At 42.0% G+C, this 23702-nt stretch overlaps 1 protein-coding gene across 4 annotated transcripts in view; it reads right to left on the reverse strand.

Annotated features, from left to right (window-relative positions):
- Positions 1-13465: 13465 nt before the first annotated feature.
- ZBTB16 (zinc finger and BTB domain containing 16) overlaps positions 13466-23702 on the reverse strand; it is a 429841-nt gene continuing 419604 nt past the window's right edge. For 3 of the 4 annotated variants that reach the window (XM_085647376.1, XM_085647378.1, XM_085647377.1), the window contains exons 6-7: positions 18127-18294; positions 13466-16308 (exon numbers count right to left, since the gene is read on the reverse strand). In XM_085647376.1, coding sequence (XP_085503502.1) covers positions 16079-16308; positions 18127-18294 — 398 coding nt within the window. In that variant the 3' untranslated portion in view covers positions 13466-16078. The remainder of the gene's footprint in view (positions 16309-18126; positions 18295-23702) is intronic. The other variant, XM_085647379.1, reaches the window with a different exon arrangement.

Consider the following 23702-nt stretch of genomic DNA (forward strand, 5'->3'; position numbering starts at 1 on the left):
CCACCACTCTCTGTGCTTCCCTCCTGGATTGAATCCGCACAAACGGCGTCGGCGGCGCTGTGATCGAATCCGACAGCGCCGGCACCGGTGTCGAACGTGGATCCGCAGGAGCAGCCGGCGTCGAACGAGGTCGAGCCGGTGCCAGTGAAGATGGCGTCGACGTCCTCGGCGCCGGTAGATGCCAAGACGGCGTCGCTGGAAAAAACAGCATGAAAGGGGCCTGCGGATAGACCTGCGGCACCCCCAAATTAAATGCCATTGGACCCATCGGACCCGCAGGTGCACCAGTGGTGTACATGGCTCTAGCAAATACCCCATACATAGCATTTAAATAATGTGAGGGGTCCTGACCTGGTCCAGGGAATGCAGGGTACTGGTCAGGCATCACCAGACTCGGGCCAACCGGCGCTGACGGTGGAACAAGCGGCGTCGCAGGCTCACCCGGGACTTGAAGATCCTCAGCCGGAGACAGAGCCGGAGATGAAACTGGAGCTGGAGATGGAACCGGCGTCGGGGATGGCATTGGAACCGGAGATGTAGCCGGAGCCGGCGAAGTCACAGGAGAAGAAGGACCAGGAGAATCCGGGACTGGCGAAGGAGACACGGATTCCTTTTGGCATCGAGCCGGCAACTTCGACTTCGGAGCCGAACTCTTATCAGAGTGATGATGAGAAGAATGCGTCCTCTTCTTCTTATGCTTCTTGGTTCGCGAAGCATGCCCCGAAGTCGACTTCGACGCCAACCTCGATCATAACCTCGATCTCGACTTCCTTCTTCCTCTCTTGTCCTTTTTTATCTTAGAAATAAAGAGCTTTGACTCCCTTTCTTTTAGAGCTTTGGAGCTCATCTTGCGACAGCAAGAGCAACCATCCACATCGTGGTCAGATGAGAAACACCAAACACAGTCGTCATGGGGATCTGTGATCGACATGTGTTTGCCACATTCCCGACAGGGCTTGAAACCCGACTTCTTCGTCGACATCTTCTTCGAAGAGAAACAGGGAAACCCAGAAGAATAACAACGTAACAGTAAAGCTACCAACAGCAATTCCCGAAATCCGTTGGCGTCGACGGCGCCGAAAAAAGAGAACTGTCGTTATTTCGCCAACGAGGTCTTCTTATGGAGCCGGTGACGTCAGCAAAGTCGCGAGCGGAGCCGTGTCTCTGTGATGTCGTCTTCGACCCCATCAGCGTGGACTGCTACAAAAGTATCCGAACGTTGCTGGCGCAGGGGATATTCACAAGGTGAGGAATCCACTGGCAGATGTATCCATCAGAAATAGCTGTTTGCTTTTGCTTGGTTGAAGCTGACAATTCCCACCAAGCAAAAGGAAACACTCCAGTTCCAGCAGGCGGGAGCTGTCAAAGTGTTCCCGCCTTCTGGAAGTGGAGGTTTCATTTCTTTCCCTGCCCTCGGACATGCGGGCAGGGAAAGAGATTAAACTATTGCTCTTGTAGACAGGGAGCTGCATTTCCAGCAGCTCCCTGTGTGCAATAGCAATGCCAGCTCCTGCAGGAGGTGGGGAGCCAGATGGGACAGCAGGGGCCTTGAGGCTCTGCCCATGGTTCCATTGCACACTGGATGCCCTAGGTAGGGTCCAGGGCAGCCAGGGAATATGGCTAGGCCCCAGGGGATAGGGCCACCGAGGCTGGAATCGGCCTGAGGAGGGGGTGGCACAGCCCTCATCCCCCATTCATTTAAAGCCGGGCCCTGGGGGATGGGGTCGCTGGGGCTGAAACTGGCTGAGGGAGGGAGCTGCACAACCCCCCTCCCCATTCAAATGTGCCGGGCTGGGGTTCCCTGGCTGAAATAAGCCCTGGGAGGGGGCTGTGTGCCCCCCTACCCATTGAACTATGGAGGGCCCCAGAGGATGGGGTCCCCAGGGCCAAAATCAGCCCAGGGAGGGGGATGCGCATTCAAATGTGGCCTGGCCACTCTCATACCCATTCACAGACTCACTTACCCACTCACAGACCCACACAGGCACTCACACACCCACTCCCCTCCTACTCAGAGACTCATGCACCCACTCACAGACCCACTCAAAGACTCAGGTACCCAGTTATAGACCCACTCAGAGACTCATGCACTCACTCACAGACCCACTGAGAAACTCATGTACTCACTCACAGACTCATGCACCCACTCACAGATTGACACTCATGGAAGCACTTGCAAACCCATTTAGACACTCACACCCACTCATAGACCCAGTGAGACACTCACTCAGACATGCATGCACCCACTCACAGACCAAGTGGGACACGTATGCAGTCACTCTCAGGCCTTCTGACACACACCCAATAAGATACTCATGCACTCACACACTCACTCACAAAGGTTACAGGTTACAGTTAGGAAATTAACTTTAGAAATTCACTGAAAAACCAAAGGTTACAGGTACGTTTTAGTTAGTAAATAGAATTTTAACAAACCTTAGAAATTCACTGAAAAAACAAAGGTTACTGGGACGTTTTAGTTAGGCACAGATTGCACTCATACAAAATCATAGAAATCCAGCAGTTATGGTTTCCTGAGCGAACTATAACTTACACCCCCACAATGCACTGCTATAACCGCACATATTATATCACTCTTGACATGGTCAGTGACATCATCCACAGAACCACTCACACCCCATAGAACATCTAATACACCCACTCCCAGACAACCCTTCACATACCAATTCACAGACCCATACCAGTACTCACACAACCAATCACTCAACCATAAAGAAAATCGCACACCCACTCACTCACCAAAACAACAACTCATACATCCAGTCATACAGACACTTACACACCCACTCATATACCCTTAAAGCCACTCACACACACACTATCACCCATACAGAAACTCACACAGACACTCACTCACCTATACAGGTACTCACACTCACCCATACAGCCCCCCCACTCACCAATATAGCTACTGATATACCCACTCAGCCACTGACACAGCCACTGACCCATACAATCCCTCACACGCCCACAGAACCACTTACATATCCATTCACACATCCATACCACTCATACACCCACTCACTGAGTTACAACCACTCACACAGACATTCCAAAACACCCACTCACCTGTACTCACACTCAAACAGCTGCTCACTCACCCATAAAGCCACTCACACACCTACTCACACAACTATGCAACCACTGACACACCCACTCACTCTCCAAAATAGCCAATCACTCACCCATACAGCTACTCACATACCAACTAACACATCTATATAGTCACTCACACACCCATAAAGCCCCTCACACATCCACTCACAAACTGATACAGTAAGACAGCCACTCAGATGAAATATGTTAGAAATAGTATGACTGATTACTAGTACAGAATGAATAGTAATGTAACTTATGCAGTGGCTTAGTGTATATCTTTAAGTCTCAGAAACTTTACAAAACACAGTCACGGATAATGTCACCAGCGATGTCATTTGAGATCTCATGAGTGATTTCACCAGTGATGTTACTGATCATGTCATGAGTGATGTAATATGTGAGCTCATAAGCAGTGCATTGCAGGGCATAAGTTATATGTAGCCCTGGTAACTATAACGGCAAAATTTCACTGGCTTTGTAGGAGTGAAATCTGAGCCTAGCTGTAACATCCCTGTAACCTTTGGTTTTTTCAGTTCATATATTTTACATACTGGTGGTCACCAGTAGGTAGTCATAGTTAGGACCTAGTTTCCATAGGAAAAGCACTTTTTGTTTTGCTAATAACTTCAAAACTAGTGTACCAGTCTCTTCAGCTGCTGTCTGGAAAGTGTTGGGGTAATTCATCAACTCAGGGCTGAGAAAAAAAAGCCCAAAAGGCTTTTTACCCATGCAATTTCCAATAGGGATTTTAGACATGCCTACAGCCAGAACTGCTAAAAGGACTCACACCACATTTGAAACAAATATAAAACTTGGTCTAGAAAGAGTGCTTTTTTTACCTTGGGGTAAATCTGTTGAGTAGTTTTGGAGTTTTTACAGAAAAAAATGTATGTATATATACTGACATGGATCCATGTGCCAACAGAAATTCCATGATAGTTTGGCCGCAACCTGAGAGAAAATTTGCGGCTGCCATTTTGTGAATAGAGACATAGTTCCAGGAGGGACAAACTATTAAGAAAATGTAAAGCATCAGGATGGAGGTATCCTAACCCCAAGGGACTTTTTTGAGGGGTCCGTGAGGGGCACATGGGCAAGAAATTGTCCAAAAACATTTTAAATTTGGCGCGTAAGGATCCGCAGATCCGACATGGTGCTGAGCGTGTCAAATCCATGGCAGCTCCAGACCCCAATTAAAAAACAACATGTACACCCACTCACAGACTGAGTCACAGTCTCTCCGACACACCCTCACACACCCACTCACACAGCTATACAGACACTCACACACCCATACAGTCACTGATACATCCACTCAGAGATCCACATCCACACCCACACAGCCACTTATACTCAGAGACTCAGAAACTACTCACACAGCTATATAGACATACTTCTACAGCCATTCACACACCCACTTACAGACCCAGAGAATCATGCATCTCCTCACAGACCCACAGGCACTCACCCACCCACTCATACATAGACACTCATACAGCTAGTGACACACCCACTCACAGACCCACACAGCTACTTACACACACACTCGCACACCCAACACATACTCTCACACACACACCCATTCACACAGCCAGTCACACACCTATTCAGAGATCCAGAAAACAACTCGTTCACCCATTCACATAGTCTTACAGTCACTCGTACACCCAGTTAGAGACCCAGAAACTACCCACACATCCACTCAGACCCAGAACAACAATCAAACACCCATGTACACACGTATCCAGCCAGTCACATGCCTAATTACAGACCCACACAGCCACTTGCACAACCACCTCATGCTCACACACCCGCACAACCACTCACATATCCACTCAGAGACCCATAGAGCCACTCACAAACCCAGTCAGAGAATCAGAAACTACTCACACACCTATTTACACACTCATATAGCCACCCATACACCCAGAGAATCACTCATACATTCACTCACAGACCCACAAGGGCACTCACACACCCACTAACTCTCACACCCATGTACACTCGTACAGCTACTGACACACCCACTCACAGACCCACACACCCACTTACACATCCAACACATACTCACACACACACATACTCACGGAACCACTCACATACCTTTAATTCAGAGACACAGAAAACCAATCACACACCCATACATTCATGTTATAGTAAAGAAATAGCATTTCACACCACAAAAAATCAAAGGTTACAGGGACGTTATAGTTAAGTTCCAATTTTACACACACAAAACCATAGAAATTCATCAGTTATAGTTATATCAAATAACTGGTGCCCTAAGGTAACTATAACACGTGCTCTCGCCATGCACGGCTAATTACTGCACATATTACATTAGGCATGACATCTTCTATGACATCATTGGTAAGATCACTGCAATATTTGCAGTGGATTTATTGATGAGAAAACTGTGCATTGCTGGGGTTTGGGTTATAGTTACCTTATGGCATGAGTTACAGTTACTTGAGATAACTATAACTGCTGAATTTGTATGGTTTTGTGTGCAAAATCTGAACATAGCCTTAACATCCTAGTAACCTTTGTTTTTTTCAATGTATAGATATCCTACTGCCAGTCACCAATAGTTAGGACCAAGTTTCTATAGGAATTTGTTTTTTTGACTATATTTTTTGCGTCGTTTGACAAACATTTCACAAAAGAGTGCCCTGGTGACTCTTGTTGGCTTGGGAAGTTTTGGAGTGATCCTTCAAGTAGGGACCAAGGAAAAGAGGAGGTACAAAAGTGCATTTTCCATGTTAACTCCCATAGGATCTTTAGACATGTATTCAGCCTGTACTGCTGGCCGGTATAACACCAAATTTGGCAGAAAGCTAGCTTTTGGTCCGAAAATTGTGCTTTTTGTTATTTGGTGTAAATATGTTCAGTAGTTGAGAAATTTAAGAAAATACAGTTAGTGGGGTCTGTGGCCACGACAACTTTGCGAAAAATAACAAACTCATGCAGGGTAATGCAGAGTTCTAAATGGCTGCCAACATTTCAAACAGGAAGTGTTAGCAGCCACCTTGTGACTTGGCTTAAGTTGAGTCCCAAAAATAAGTCCTAAAAAGAAAAAAAAGGGCACAGTAGGAATACCTTGTCTCCATAAAGTAGGTCCCGGGGTCTTAGAGGGACACGGGCAGGCCAAAAAAGCAATACATCTTTTTTTTTTAAATGATGCCAAATCACGATATATGCGAATTATTGGTAAAAAGATTTTTTTTAAAACAAGCACAGGCTTCTGCACTTGGTTTTAATTGACCTCCGAGGGGCCAGGTCCTGGGGAATGCCACTGAAATAGGAGGGGGGCACACTGGCTCCCCTACTAGGGCTCATGAAAGTCCTGGGGACTGCCACCTCCGCAGGGCATTGGTTTGTATGTATGTGGGGGTACCTACGCGATACCCCCAGTGCCCAGGGGACTGCCACCTCCCTGGGTAAAGAATTTTTAATAAGTAATGCGGGGCCAGCATTTAAATTCACTGTATGTTAATTTATCTCGCTTAGTATACTGAAAAATCTAGTGTGGATCTGGCCTTCATGAGCTTCGATGGATAATGCTGTAATATGTAATCCATGTAGGGGTGACTCTGGGGGCAGGCCATAGGACATAGTTCTATTTGCAGCAACAATATTATGTAGCATGAGGGGGTCAGGCAAGAAGGGCACTGACATTTTTAGAGAAAAATTGTGAAGATGCCAACACACAGCTCTGTGCCACAAGTTATAGAATAGTGAGTCATTTAAGGTATGTGGTGAATATGGGTTAGACAGTGCAGAATTTATCCTCCTGCCCCATGAGAGGTATCCGACTCAGACATAAGATCTGCTTAATATATTTTGAGCCTCCTGGAACTAATAGTAAGCATAATGATGAGATAGAGGTTAAGCGTGAGCATATTCTAAAACAGGACATTCCCATAGAAATTGTACTAGATCCGGAAATATTGCCAGGATGTTTGGCACTCCAGGGAAAATAACACTCTGCCATTGCAGCGCTCCGACTTCACCACGAAAAGGGCAGTTGGTCAGGCCATTTTGCATTTTTTACCACCTACAGTTTGTGCCCACGCTGGTGCTTCACCTCATCCCAAAGCAGCATCATCTCAGCACCAATCTTTGTCATAACAGATGGAGTAATTACCTGTCTGGATTTTAATGTAGTGTCCAGCCCAAATTTGCCCAAAAAGACTGATGAACTTTCATTCATGCGGTTTATTCGCCCCTCTGCCCAATGCAGCTGCACCCTGTGGCAGCAAGAGATGTTGTACAGCCTCTCTCTCCTTTCAAAAATAGTTATCTGCAGATATGGCAGCAGCACAATGTTTAAGAAACTAGCTAAATAGAGTTCCTGGTAGGATGAAAATGAAATGTTTAAACTGTATTCAGTTTCTGAGTACCAACAAGCACTCTTACAGCTTGTTATGTGTTTGGCTCTTTGTTAAGGGAATACTGAATAATTATCTAAAGAGGCCTCTCTAACAAGATGGTCAAACAGAGAGATTGGTATATGGCAGTCAGCAGATATGTGAAACTTGAAGGAAACTTGTGATACGTACCAAGATTCACCTTGAGGCATCTCGTTGGTCTCCCATACATGAGAGCAAAACACGTCAGTTTTAAAGCACTCTAATTTGAAAACACGATCACTGTGCCAGACAGGCAGATATGAAATGGACTTCCCTCCATTGTTGATGTGCGATAACAAATGTGTGAGCTACACTTTGTGTAGAAGAAACCTAACAAGTATGTAATGTCTGAATTGTGACATATCTTTTTACCGAATCACAAGGATAGTGAAAGACAGATTGAAATGAAACACTCAATTGTTTAGATGATTCCAACTTTAACCTATTTTTAGAGACTACAGCACCTCTGAGTGCTGTGGCATTAAGTGTGTTCATTCTGCTCCAAATTGTTCTTGGGATCTGGAAACCATCTTTTTTCCAACATTTATCTCGCATTTTTTCATTGGTAGCAGGAGATGTATTGTCATTAAAGATTTTCACCCAAGCACTTACTGACCGCTTTTCAGGATCTTCTAGAGCTTCACTTATTCCTGAACTTGCTGTTAAAGTCCCAGCCTCAATATTTTCAAAAAAGTGCTTTATTTTAATATATGACCATTTAAGCATGTCCTTGGAGTGAAGAAGCCCGATTTCTATCTCGAGTCACTTTTTCCAGGAGTCTGAGTTAAGAAAGTCTTTTACTTGTCTATACCCATTCTCCTCCCGCTTTCCTAATATACCAGTTTGTAGCAATTTAACCTCCCCAGTGTAGAGATAGGGCAGGCTCGCTGCACCATTTATCCTAGGGATACCATGAAAAGCTAACAATTGAGTTTTTTGTGTAAGAATCCATTGAAGTATTTTGTACAGCACTTTCGTAGGGTCCTTAACTATTCTCGTTGGATCCTTAATTTTTCTACTCTATTAAAATTTTGTCCATAAGAAAATTATCCATCTCCAAAGTGTCAGATTGGGTGTAAAATGTATGTTTATTGTGTGCAAAATTTGCATGGTAATATTCTCTTATGTTTGGGATGGACAATCCTCCGTCCTCAGTCGGGGAATTTAAAGTGCCTAGTGCTAGTCTTGAAGTTTTATTAGCCCACAAAAAGGATGAAAACAGACTATTGATCGCCTTAAAGAAAGACGTTTACAAAGCGCACGGAACTGCTGTGAATAAGAAGTTAAAAAGTGGTCCAACATTCATGAGACAGCATAGTAACGGGATGTCCAACCTAGGTCGCGGAGTGTAGGATCTATACTAGATTTTTAGGATAGCCTCATAAAATAAATTTACAATGAATGAAGCTAAATTAAAGTATTTTAAGTTATCAGTTTCAATCCTGAAAATATGTTGTGGATCCGATGCTCCAGTGGTTCTACGTCGGATAACTCAATCATTGTGAATACTATTTGAAATGAATCCTTCCACCTGACTCCTTACTCCAAACCGTTTTTGTATTTTAAGCTGGGGGAAATGGCAAGTGACAAAGTATTTTCTTAACCTGTAGGAGAGGAGGTTCACAGGAGAATTACGTTTCAATGGTCATATAAAAATTTCACACAGAGCAAAAAAACAAAAGAAAACACAACCAATAGACAACGGAATTATCTTTATTGTTTTTCTAACTGCAGATTCAAGGTATACAACTGAACATTGCTATTTTTCTTATGAGACTTATAAATAAAAATACAAAAAATGCTCACTACAAAAAAATCTACTGTTAGTAGGATGTAAAAAATATTCTCTTTGCTATAGAAGGCACAAACTTCACTTAGTGACACATGGAGAGAAAAAAACCTGCAGCATTATTCTTTTTTCTTTTTTTTTCTCTGTCGGAAAAACACTGAAATTACAAAGAAATGTGTCAGAGCCTACACAGAACAGAGAAGGATATGCGGAGAGGCATAACTAGGACGTCACAAACCTGGCATCTGTACTATGACGCATAAGACTTAGCAAGCGGAAAAGGCAGGAGCTACAAGTGGAGGTAAAAGAAAGGTCAAATGAAGGAAAGAGATCAGACAAGGAAGAAAAACTAAAAGTAGAAAAAATGTTTGTACAAAAGGAAAACAAGCATTACAATTGACAAATCAAAAAAAATATTGGGCACCGTCTAAAATTAGGCTAAGAAGAGGTGCTGAGGTAGACATAACAGGAACATCCATAAATTTACAACACTTTTCTTTAATACAGAGCAATCAGACTGGCACTTGTGCTGTCACGACATAAGACGAGCAAATGAAAAAAATAAACTACTTTGCTTGGTCCAGCAGGGAAGTTGGTCCTCAGTGCTAAAATATACATATATATGGACATGATGTCATGGCACTTCACCATGGCGTGTTAGCCTCCAAAAGAGCACATGCAGAACACGAAGTGGAAAATACGAGGACACACACACACCGAAAACAGGTTGGTACTCCCTTAGGGGCTAGGGATGTCAAAGGCAAGCGGTGAAGACGGACTGATTGCAACAAATTGATACAGATAAAAGGCTTTGTCAGTTGAAGCCCTTGTGCTTTAACCCTTTGGAGTATTCTGTAGGGTTAAAGGCTTTTCTGGCTGCATGGTGTGGGACTTCGGCGATGGGAGCCCAGATTAGCGAGGGTGGGTATCCTGCAGTGAGCATTTGGAACTCCTCCTCACTTAGGGAGGAATGCGGCACCTAGCCCTAGTGAGATTTTCAATTCCTTATGTGGGAATTTGTAATGAAACAAATAGTCACAATAGGTAACACGTCACTGTAGAGATAGAATGAAACTATCCCAAGCAGCAAGGTGTTAATCCACATAAGTAATATTTAATTTTAGAGACTTTGTGCATTCCGTGGCAGTGAAACTGCAGTAAAAAACCAAAAAAAACCACTTTGATGAGTTAGAAGGTGGCTTTTCCATAATGATCACCGGCTCATCGGAATGTCACAAATACACTTTTGGACCTCTGAAGACATCCCTGGCAGGGAGTACCAATGTAGTCTATTGGCTGCCAGGTAACGTGAAAAACTGCAGCATTTTAACAGCATTTTTTATTTTTATCGTGGACAACTGTTCATGGACAACAGTTAAAGAAGCAGATCTGTGGCATTCTGGGAAGGATGGTGTTAAATGTGGGCAGGCCTTCGTGTACGACTCCACTCTTCCCATCTCAAGCTGGTGCAGGCACAATGTAAGAGGAAAATATATAAGAAATATTCTGCTGTGGGTCACCATCCCCTCTTCGTTTCCCTAGACACACCTCTCTCTAGAGGACATGGTCAATCTTAGATTTGCCACGGTGGCTTGCAAAACCTTCAATGCCTGGATGCTTCAGACCTGTTTAGGGATTATCATGCATGATAATGCATTACCTTACACTTTTTGATTGCACTCTTTAGTGGAGTGGAGTATGAGGACAGAATGTAGGCAGCCAATGTGTAGGGGCCATGAAGGGAGCACACTAGGCTCACAGTCCAAAAAGAGTGACCACCTGAGTGTGAACAAAAAAGTTACATTGAAACTTCAGCGGAAAGATTTTTTTTGAGAAATTAGGATTAGTTCCATTTCCATGATGACTACGCTATAACATTGTGGAATGCTCCAATATATGGAGAAACACATAGGGTTTTTGGAACTGCCTCCAAATGGATCTTAAACAATTCTAAATTCTATGCTAAAGTGTTTCTAGTCACCTTTCAAGGGGGGGGGGGGTGCACCGAACTAGAAATGTAGACCTAGCACATAGGTTGAACAGCTATCCATGGACAAAAATAAAATAAATCAAAATAAATCATGTTGGTGTCACACTAGTAATATGTCAGTCAATATACTTTATAAACCAATCCTGGAAGAAAGAGTATATGCTGGTGGTTACCACACTAAGATGAAATGGTAGAGAATGTGCCAAAGATCAGCCTGTATGAGGAGGTGTCAAAGAGGAGCTATGTGATGTTAACCTTTCATTGACTAGGAAAATAAAGCTACAGGAACCAACGATATTGTGTTCAATATCTTATTTAACACAACATTGCAAAACAATCTCAAGTGTTAAATGGTGAATGAAAAGTTGTAAACTAAAATAAACATCAGCCTTTGCTCCCATACATTCCTTTTGGTTGATGGGTAAGGCATAAAATTGATAGAATACTAGGGCAGTCATGAGCTACCTGTTGCTTCTTTTGAAGACTGAAAACTAAAGAGACCCCAACTCTTAAGTGCTTTTCAGGTGAAGCATCTCTGTTTACTGGAGACAACAGTAGTGGGTCTTCTATTATAATCATCCTGGGTGAACAGCCACAGATTTCTCACAACACTGATTGTTGGGAAACGGTGAAACAAAGACACTAACCAAAGAAAAGGTGATTGACTTCTTAAGTGACTCAAGCCTAAGCGTCATCATAGAGTGGTTCCTTGGGACAATTCCTTTTGAATCACCAAAGGAGCATCAGCACAGAGACAATAAGTCCTGGTCTAGTAGAAGAGATGAGCTAGACCAAGAAACAGACCATATTTAACAACTACAGGTGAAAAGGGGGCTGCCATTCCTGATGGACAAGGGCAGAAGAATTCTTGTGTATCAACAAATCACAACTTGGCAGGCCTGAGCTATGGCAATAAAAGGATGTGTTTTTGAGATTGCTTGCTAGTTTGAATGGTACATCTAAAAGGAAGATGGCTGCCTGCTATTTTTCTAGCCACAGGCAGGAGAAATAATAACTGTAAAGGATCGCAAACCCCAATTGCAAATGAATAACGTTGCCTGAAAGTAAACAACTGGAAAAATATATCTGTTTAACCAGAGAAATAGAGTGAATCTCTGAATGAAATTCGCCATTGTTTTAACACCATCCATCCACTGGAATGTCAGAAATCAACAATACTGCATGTTTTTTTTTCTCAATACACAGTCGCAGGGACGTAAAGCATACATACACGCACACACGCAATATCTTTGTTCACATTACAAAAGGAAAGGCGAGAACAAGTACAGGGACTAACAAGTATTACAAAAATATCACAATTTGCATCTATCTTTCCAACCTCCGCAGACCTTTTTTTCCATTTTATTTCCTTTTCCCAGCTGGGGTGGGATGGCGCAGCTCTGGTGGGAGGAGTATTCGAGGGGAGCGGGTGCCTGCAGATCCTGCAGTCAGGAAACCAACAGTGTTTTTCAGTTTTGCTAGAGTCTTTCTTTGCTTTCTTTTGACATAGGTGCTTTTTTATTCTCCAGGTGTTAGTGGCCCTTTCCACGTCTGGTGCTCATCTTGCAAAGTTATACCCTGAACTTTTTTGCTTTGTCTCACATGCTCAATTTTAACCTTATACCTGACCCTACATAAGAGAAATAACCTACCATTAAACGGGAAGATAGGTCCTTAATCAACTGCTGTATTTGAAGCATTTATTCTCAGTTTTAAGGCCTTCAATGTCTGATTGCAGTTAAGAATAGGCGGGATACAGCAGCAAGGTGTGGCCCTTCACCTTTACATCCCTACCCTCTCAGCACATACACCCCAGTTTTCCCTTTATTCCTATCTACATATGCTTCCCTATAAATTTAACATAGCTAAATCTCAATAACAAAATTCTGTAATGTACATCAGAAAGTAAAATATGAGATGAAAACTGGAACATCACTTGGCAAACTCAAAATACTGCAAATGTGCTTTTATAACTGAAACATAAAAACATAAGAGGTAGCTTTTGAACAATAAAGACTCTCACCCGCCTGGGCAGGTCATAAAGAAAACACAGATTTTGGTAATGGCGAAGCAAACTCAAAGAAAAAAAAACAATAAAATAATCCCAAAAGATAAAATACTTTAAATTGATTTCTTTGCCGTGGCACTTAGCACTTTTTTCTTTTCTTTTTATGTTTTTTTAAACAGCCTTAGATTCTAAACTACATACCACTGTTTTTCGGCATGGAAAGCCTTCAAAGTAAAAAGCTATTTGCTCCAAAAATAAAAATAAAAAAGCAAACAAATCGCTCATGAGGTCACCCAAAAAAATCATAGACGAAAATGAGGTAATTCAAGTGTACAATGTGCTGAACGTGAAACAAAAAAACATGATTTTGTCCTTCATAAAGGAGAGTGCTGGGCAACAAAACACATTGGATGGAAAACGGTGACGACTTTTAAAGAGCTTTCCCAAGTTTGATTTGTGTCTCCAGTAAAAGAAGTATGTTCAAAAATTGTAAAGTATGGCTTTAAAAATCTGGGAACTTGTGGACTACCATTATACAGTGGGCGTTTTTCCTGTGCCTTTACATCTAATGGATGATAGAGGTCATTGGAAAATGCCCCAGTGAATCATGAAGGTTTCACAATCAAATAACACGAGCATCGTTTAAATCTCATGTCTTTTTAATATTGGGGAGCAAGTGCCTTGAAACTAGAACCCACTGCAACCAGGTGTTGATTTTACTATGAACACACATAGCAAATATTGTGCTTTGAGCTGCCAATCACAGCTAAGCATAGTGGCACACTGAAAAGGTTACCTGGTTGTAGAAATTTAGATTCCCTTTGGAGCAATTTTAAATGTCCATAAAACATCTCAGGTGGTTAGGAAACAAAATCTGTAAATTAGATAAAGAACTTTTTTTCTTATATGATATTTCTATGGTTTGATAATGAGTTGATGCTATTAAAAGGCCACCGGAAATGAGAAGGTGCGTGTCATACCTTAATAAACTTATCACAAACCTAAAATGCCACATAAGGTGACAACCTAATGGAAAGGTCTGAAGAGCTTAAGGATAAACACATAGGAATGGTTAGTGGTTACCACTCGGGGAAGGCAATGCTTACTGGCTTATACTGAATGGGACTTAAGGTTTTAGGAAAGGTATGGCTGAAAGACTATCACTCCGGTTACAAATAGGTAGTCATTCTTAGACCACCTTTGAGTAACTTTTAATGTAGTTACCATACCAACAGTCTGCTTGCTCCAAATAGTGATTGCCTTTGAAATTCAGATCACATATGGAGTCCTAATCAATGAAAACCTTTAGGTTTACGATTTGGGATGCAAAAACAGACTATGTCAATTTATCCAATTAAGTGCTTCCCACTCACATTGCCTGTTCCAACCCTATCTGACCCACCCTACACGTCCTCTATCTGTTGGCATGTCTATAGTTATCTAGATGAAAACAAGCTTAAGCCAACCTTCTCTGGCTGAAGAGGACTCATTTCATAAAATCCCCGTCACAAGGAAAAAGCACATACTAAGCTTTTCCACAGAACAACTGGGTGTCAAAATATACATGTATCATGAAAAGACACACAGTGCTCTCTTCCAAACCACATCAACATTTTTTTGTTATTAAACGAGATGTCCGCAACTGCATGCCTTGGCGTGCTGTCATAAATCAAAAAGTAACATACCCACACAAAAGGGGGGTTACCAATGTAGGTTTCATTTTGAAACTAATTTTAACTTGGGAAACCAAGTATTTCATTTTAATTTCTGCTTTTATGGAAATTTAAGTGCAGAAGTTAATAAAGCAAGAAAAAAAAGAAAAATCAAAACAAGATCCATCTTGGTCCTTTTTGCTGGCAATCCACTGCTTTCCGTGTCTTTCTTGCTGAAAATGCTGCCCCTTTTTAACAAATGGCAAACCATCAATCAACAAAAAACTAAGAACCCCATTATGTGAGACTTGCCTATAATTGAGAGAGCCTATGGAACAGACTTTCCTACGCTTCAGAATGCCACTAGACTAGATTAGCCTAGAGTTCAGAAACATTTTTGCCTGTGGTCAAGAAAGCTTGTAGACTAGACTTAACCACAGTTGAAACAGACTGTAGACAAGCCCATGTAATAGTTCAGAAAACCTGTAGCCATGCCTATGGTCTAGGAAATATACAGACATGACTTGCCTGGATATCAGAAAGCCCATAGGGTAGACTCACCTACAGATTCTAAAGCAGACTGACTAAACCTCCCTAAACCTGACCACAGCTACAGTATGTAGCTTTGACTTACCTATAGTTCAGAGAATCTCTAAAATGGTCTCCTCTTATATCCAGACACATACATCAGAAAATAAATTGAAGCAGTAACTTCCAACAACTGTTTTCTCTCTCAGGGATTGGTTACATTTTGGTGCCTGCAATACACTAGAGGCACTATAGAACCAATCATACAAAACGGCAAAAAATAAAATAATGTGTATTTTGTTGGTGTGAGGGGAAGTCATCAAGCAACATTTCTGCTCGTACTGTCTTCTTCAAAGGCAAAAGTCATTAACTGCCACTCAACCCCCTTCTGTTAGTGCAAATGTAACCTTGCCCTTGAAATATACATTTCTTCACCCATTCCCTCCACTGATTTCTTCTCGATCACAAAAATACCTTTTCCAGCTTTCTAAAATGATCAAATGTTGGAGAACAAAACAAGGAAGGGTTACGCAATGGGTTTTGTTTGCCCAGGACTACATGTTTGTCACTCAGTGTCCCTTACACATAGCAAAGGTAGAGATAGGTTTTCTCTATCCTCCAGTCATATGGGATATCCTCAGGCTTGTGGCCTTTCATGTGCTTCTGCATGGCGGAGAGGCTGGGGCAGTATTCCAGGCAGATAGTACATTGGTAAGGTGAGGCACCGTTGTGGGTCCGGAGATGTTTGATCATGGCAGAATAGTCTCGGGACCGCTGGTGGCACAACTTGCATTCGAAGGGCTTCTCGCCTGCAAAAACAGTGATGAGAGGCATCATCTTTCAAGACCTTTTTACTTTTAAACAAATGACACATCAAAATGTTAATCAATGGAGAAAACAAAGTAGATGAAAACAAGGATCGGATCAGTTACTTGGGACAAAATACGTCAACAGTAGGTCACTCTTTCTTATTGAGTGAGTCTTCTTTATGTGGATGTTCCATGTGCCCATCCTTTAACAAGCCTCTGTAGTACATATTCTTAAACTCTTGTTATTACATGCTTCCTTCCCGCTTATTTTTTATAGGTATGCTCAAAAGCACTTACGCTCCTTGCCCCAATCCCTTGAGAGCGATGTTCAGGTTTTAACCATGTTGCGGCACTTAAAGTTAACATTGTTAATTTTCCGTAATGAAGTCACGTAATTTTGCCCCTGTAGAAGTCCACAGTCTGGCAAAATTTACAAAAATGTATTCTTTTTTTAAGCAGCAACATGAAAATGGACATCAGATAATAGAAATTTTGTCTATAGATGGCCCACTTGTTTAGCCAATAGGGTACTAAATATGAGCTATAAACTATGGTCCCATCAGTTGTGTGTTATTTAGAAACAAAGAGAGAAGGAATTTTTTATTCAATATTATTAGACTACAATTGGATCCAGCAAAGGGTCTATCGAGTCAAAGACAGAGAGCTAGAGCCAGTGGTGGGAGCTGATATTTTTCAAAGCAGCGCATAAAGTTCTATTCATGCATTCGCTGTGACTAGTACAAAATGTCAAGGTTGGTGAGTGATACTGTCCACTTACCAAGTCTTTTTTTATGCCTTTAACATTATAATAATCTTATCATAAATCAGAAGACTAACAGTAAGTGGGAAAATGACTATTAGCGCAAAAGTAGGCAAAATATACAGAGCCTATATCACCCAGCTTTAGTAGCTTTTAATTTTTGGTCATGATTTTCCTGGAAAAGGTTCATAAAACAAGGTGTAAGCTTAAGAAACGGGAAATGGCAGACTGTTCAATCAGTATGAAATCTTCATGCGGGTTCCATGGATGTGAGCAGACCATCAGGTTAATTGGCTAATTACAGAATCAACCAGGCGGCATGAACTAACATGCAAAATCTACTCCCTGGGTTGCCAAAATGGAACCTCCAGTCACAATATAATGTAAAGGTTCACAAAGAGATTGAGGGGCAGAACCGATAGAGAGTGGGGAGAATTGGTCCAGGAGGTAGTGATAAGTAAAGCTAGCTTCACATTCTTGACCAAGTGAAGTTGGCATGCAAGTGAGGCATGCTAAAACAATAGAGATTATGTAGCCTGAATTAGAACATTGAAATGTAGGGAGCTCCATTGAACACAATAGGGTAGCTCCGGGCTTATAATGACTGGTATAAGTCCGGAGCTCCAACATTCCAATGTTTCTTTGTTCACAGCTGTGGTTGTGAACAAAGGCTTCAGGGAGCCTGAGGAGATTTGAATCCCCAGCGCTCCCTAAAGCTTTTGTTTTATTTGTTAGAACATTCTGCCCTCTACTGGCAGAATTTTCTAATGGCCTTATAGCCCTTTGCAGCTGGGCTATACTGGCTATTACAGTCCCACTTCCTTGTTAAAGGCCCTCGCCGTCGGCTCGGGCGTTTAACGCTGGAGCGGGCCTTTAGTACCCGATAAAGCCCACTACGGCGGGCTATAAGGCTATAGTAGTGAATTCTTTCAGAATCATTTACCATTATCGTATTCATATGAGCTCAATCACAACTTCAGCCTGTCACTATTGATTAACCAATATATAGTGAACTAGCTTAGAAAACAAACAGTATAGAGAACCAATGAAGCCTTTACCTGTATGGACCCTGTAGTGTGTTTCTAGCTGATGTTTTAAACTGAACCTTTTGCCACAGCCATTGCACTCATAGGGTTTCTCTCCAGTGTGGATGCGTTTGTGGCCCTTCAACGTACTCTCATCCCTGAAGCAGCTGCCACAGAACTCACACTCGTAGGGGTGGTCACCTGGAAAACAAAATCATAACTGTTGGGTGAGGGTGGAACCATCAATTGCACAGGTTAACTACTGCTTCAGAAACTAAGAGATCAAACTTTGGAGTCCACACTGAAAGGGGGTGTATGACAAAAGAGTAGCCCATACATTTAAGTCAATAATCCAGTGAAGGTTGTAAATGCTTATACCCTAATAATGACTGCATTAAGCAGCATGTTAACTGTATTTGTAGAGGCATGCATGTATTTATAATACATGAGATTCTGCAATCACTGTATAAATGCAAATCTTAAATCTCTTTATGATCAGCACCTAGTGACGTACTCAGTCGCTGATTATAAATGAGAAGGCATCAGAACTCGACTGTGATGAGCTATTGCAGTTGAGTTCTGACATCACGACGACTGCTGCCAGTGCTAGCACCGGAGGTAAAAGGCAGGTCAGGTTTCTGGGCATCTGTTTCAAGCAACAAAAATTTAACATTTCTTTTCTTTCTGTTCTATTTTTATAGCTTAAGGTGACTAGCAGAAAGAAAATGATTCTTGTTTGCATTGCTTAGATAATTCTAAAACATGTAGAATCTTTCTGCATGTTTCTACACATTCTGAGTTTCTGCAGCTTTACTTTTAGGGAAAAAACTGACTTATACTGAACTGTTTGTAATATATTTTTGCCACTATTATGTAATAGGCTTTTGCTGTTTTTAACTTTGCACTAGATGTTCTATTTTTATTCTTCATGTTTGCGAACATGCTCTCTCTTTCTGAAAGAGTGACGCACCAAGGTTTAAAGTATGTTGTGGGAAAGGTGATAATGTGACCATGTATTATATGAGATACCGTACCCCTCCTTTCGTACATAAGGATATTGCAAATCACCTTGGGGTTCCATAACCAACTCTGCCTTTGGCCTCATTATTCTATATAGTTATGGATATCCCTAGTGACTTGTAATATCTTTATAATGTATGGCAGGGTGTACTTTATTCCTTATAGCAATAGAACAGAGAAGTAGTCCGTCAGTAGCTATCAACAGTTCAACAATCATGAAAGCCTGAGCATGGTAAGTCAGGGTCAAAACAAAGATGCTAACAATTGCCTCCTCAGTCTGGTACATATTCCAATTTCCAGCCACTGGTACTAGTATGGCCTATCTTTGTAACTTAAGAAAGGGTCAACGTATGTAAATTACATTCAATACCACCCAGGCATGAGAGCAGCACAATAGAATTGCTCCAGTTAATCCTCTCCTTCCCTTTGCTGTTTCTGTAGATATTTGCTGCAGGGTCTCCTAACCCTATCATACTTTCTATCCAGAATTCCTGATTATGAGGTTTAATAATTTTTTTTTTTTATAAATCTTTTTATTAACAAAATCGACATTACACATGGTTTCCGACCTAGGTTACAGAGAGTCAATACACAATGCTTAATCTATGACCATTAGGGGGTTACAAGAGTCTCGTCCTCAATCAGGGGAGTAGGTGGGATGCAAATGTTCCCTCTATATGTATTCCAAGGCCCCCACTCCCTGCTCCATTTCCTGGGGCACCCTCTGGCGACATAGACTGATTTTTCCCGGAACGTGCACCAGTCCAAATCCTCTTCCATTTACCTGTTGTTGGCGATAAATGAGCCACCCAGTTCTGTGCTATATTCCTTTTTGCAATCATTATTGCCAGGGTTGCCCACTGTATTGTGTAAGAGGTGAGGTTTGTTGGTTCCCAAATGTTTAGGAGGCATCTGCGCGCCTCCGGCTGTAAATCAACCGCAAGTACCTCACGGAGAACATGGTGTATGGCCTGCCACATTCCCATATAATGTGGATAAATGTTCCAACCTCCCCACACCCACGTCTGCACACCCCACTATCCGTTCTGCCCATACGAACCAACCCCGGCCCTGTGGTGTAGATCCTATGCAGGATTTTAAGTTGCACCAAGCGTAGCCTAGCCTGGATCGCCACCTCTCTCGGGGAGGAGACCGCCTCTCACCAATCTTCCTCGTCCAATTCCAGGCCATCTCTAATCCATTTGTCTTTGAGGGACAGGAGTGGGTCTTCCATATTATTTATTAGTTTTTTGTAGATCAGGGAGATGGTTTTTTCGCGGAGATGGCAGTCAAGGATTCTATCTTCCAAAGGGGAGGCGTCAGGGAGGGGAGATTTATTAGCGAGATGCGCATGGAGAGCTTGTCGAACCTGAATGTTCCTATAACGCTCAGTGTCTGCCATGCCATACTGTTGTTGCAGAGCAGCAAAGGGAAGGATTTCGTCTTTGATCCAGAGGTCTTTAATCGGGGAAATTCTGATGAGGTCCCATTTATCAAACCCCTTGATTTGCCACAGGTTTCCCATTTTTTCGGAATTCCAGAGGGGAGTAGCCAGGGTGAGTCTGCGGTCCCATCCCAGGTGTTTGGTCACCTCATGCCATATGCGAACCGAGTGCGCGGTCGGACCTGTGAGGGGGAATTTTCGAGGTGCAGAATAGAGTGCTCTACTATAGTTCCCTCGTGGAAGGAGCCATCTATCCATGGCGTACCCAGGATCGTCGGGATGACCGTACATCCCCTGATTATTAGCAGCGAGGTGGGCCGCCCAATAGTACTTTTTAATGTTGGGGAGGCTGATGCCTCCGTCGTACCAATTGAGGATGAGCTTTACTAAGGCGATCCGGGGTCTACCATTCCATGAGAGAATTCTTTGTAGATTCTCTATTTCTTAAAAAAAAAAAACGTTTTGGGAACCGGATCCATCGAATTCTGGAGGGCATAGAGGAAGCGGGGCTAAGCCATCATTTGCTTTACGAGATTTTTGTGAACATCTTTGTAGGGCTGCATATACTTTGTTAAGCTAAGAAGACATGCAAGAGTCTGAAAGGAATGACGCATTATAAATCTGCAGATTTAGTAAAATGCTTGTTGTATAGACTGGTCTAACGGGTCAAAACCATTCTCTTTTGTTAACGTTTTGGCACATTTGATTGTACAAAGGAAAACTGAATCTTGCATGCCCAAGTTATGGGCAAGAAATACACAAGATGACTTAGACAAAGTACACCAAGGCTGAAGACTCTTGAAAAAAAATATATACTCCGAGTCATGGATCTTATGATTTGATAGGTAATATAATTTTTCGGGTGGACGGGGACAGAATCATGCATTTACCCCCAGTCGTTCACTCCCTTCCCAAAGTGAGAAGAGGAGGCTTGGCACACTGTCTAACAACTTGGAAGCTACAAAGAATAAGTCAATTGAGCTGACTGTCAGGACTCACTGCTTAACCTGTCTCTCTTGCATCAATCTCCTGGAGAAAATTAAGGCAATGGCTATGCCTGGGTCTCTACATCTTGACTGCTCATTTTCTGCCTCCAGGGCCCTGAACTTCTCACCAAAGAAAATCTCGAGATCTTCACTTTCTGAACAGGGTTTTTTCGAAATTCTCTCCCCAAGGCCACAATGTCACTTTTCCTTGTGGAAAAATCAATCATAGCCTCTCAGTATCTGCTTTTGAGTCTGCCTTGCCCATTCTCTTTACTCCAGAGTCCATCCACCCTTTCTATTTTATTACTGCATAGTCCCATGAACCTCTGCTTCCTTGCACAGTAATTAGCATCCCTACTTCTACTTATTACTCTGGTATCCTGCTCTGCATTAACGTTGTGTGCAACATTTTGAAGTAGCTTAGCATGTAAAACCTTGCTACAGCATCCATGAAAGCTATAGAACATTGCATGTTGTAGCCATGACATCACGTGCATTGCATTCCCTTGCTTCATCTATGTTCAGTTTTTTAATCCTTGAGGAAACACTTTGTTTTTTGTCAACTTCCTCGTTCAAGTAGCTCTACCTGCAGTATATCTTTCTAGGTCTTCATAAACTAGTCAACCATTGGAAACATTATCATGAGAAGGGCGACATCGTTTGGAGCCATATCCGATGTAAACAAACAAAATGAGGAATAACCCAATGTGAAAAATATATACTGGAACACATCTTTCATTGGTTGTATGGATTACATAGTTGTTGTGGATAATGCCGGGTTTTAAGGTAAGTTTTCTTGGTGATTTTCTAACAACAAGGGCCGTCTTTAAAAATAAAATCAATGATTTAAAAAAATTAATATATTTTTTTTTAATGTGATGCTTGAATGTTGTGCTGGTCATCTAGAGAGTTGAAACTGTGACTTGCTCCCTAGTTGTTTAAACACTAGCAAAAGTGTAAATGTACAAAAAGCGATGAATGGATTGCTTTGATTAATCTCAGCCGCTGGTATTTATTCTAAGGCTGAATTTACTTCCACGTTTTCTTAGTTCACCTTGTAACCCCTATCTTTGGTCATACAAAGGAAAATGTATGGTATTAAAGGAAATTTCAGTAGAGCATGCATGGGGGTTCTCCTGGTGGGTAAATAAAAAGTTAAATCCATGTCAGGAGTACAAAATATTCAAAAGGAAAGTTTGGGCCTCTCAAAAGGGGTTATTCAAACAGGTTAAATTTGCAGTTTAAGACTGCACAGCCAGGCTACAGAACGTTAGCTTCTCCACTGAAACATTTCATAGCAAACTCCCCAACGTTTGTGAGGTTTTCAGCTCCATCCTAGTCTCAGAATTTGGTTTTCTTAAGACGAGGCAAAAATAACAAAATCAGTAACCCTGCATTTCTACTCCTATTTACCATTAATAGTAATGGTAGAACTCTGTGCAGAAATTAGAAATATCGTTTAAAGATAGGCCCACACTTTTGCCAATTTTGTAATAAATGTGAGCTTTAAACTATGATTCCAACAGTTGTGTGTTCTTAGAAAACAAGGGATTTAATTAGCCAAAATTAGGAGACTAAAATTAAACCGAAGCAAAGGGTCTGCCGAGTCAAAGAAATAGAACTACAGCTAACAGTGGACTCATGCTTAACGTTAAAAGCAGCTCAAAGTTCTATTCACGCCACCACTGTGACTAGTACGAAATGTCAAGGTTGGCGAGTGATATGCTGTCCACTTGCAGTTTTTTTATGCCCTTGACTAGCCCTTTACTCCATGATAACCAGAAATTAAGTAATCAGGCTCCTGTTTTCAACATGGTAAAATTGTTATATTGACATATTTAACTAACATATAAGGCCCTTGTTTATGATACCAAAGGATACCCAGGGCATGTACCCTAAATGTCACAAGTGGACTGCAGCACCCATTGTGCCATCCACTACAGCAACAGTGTAGGAGTACGTGGATCTCGTGCAGTTACATAAAAACTCTGCAAGATTCCACGGAATGCCACCAATGGATGGGAAATATGCACTTCACACTGCTGGCGCTGCAACTTAGTACTGGTAGAGTGAGCAGCAGTGAAAAATCAGCAAGAACGGCACAATTTGCTGCACAAGAGCATGCAGCCATTTGAGTTGATTTTACTGTCACTTGAGTT

The sequence above is a fragment of the Triturus cristatus genome, chromosome 3_2 (assembly GCF_964204655.1).
Source record: "Triturus cristatus chromosome 3_2, aTriCri1.1, whole genome shotgun sequence".
Classification (NCBI taxonomy): Eukaryota; Metazoa; Chordata; class Amphibia; order Caudata; family Salamandridae; genus Triturus; species Triturus cristatus.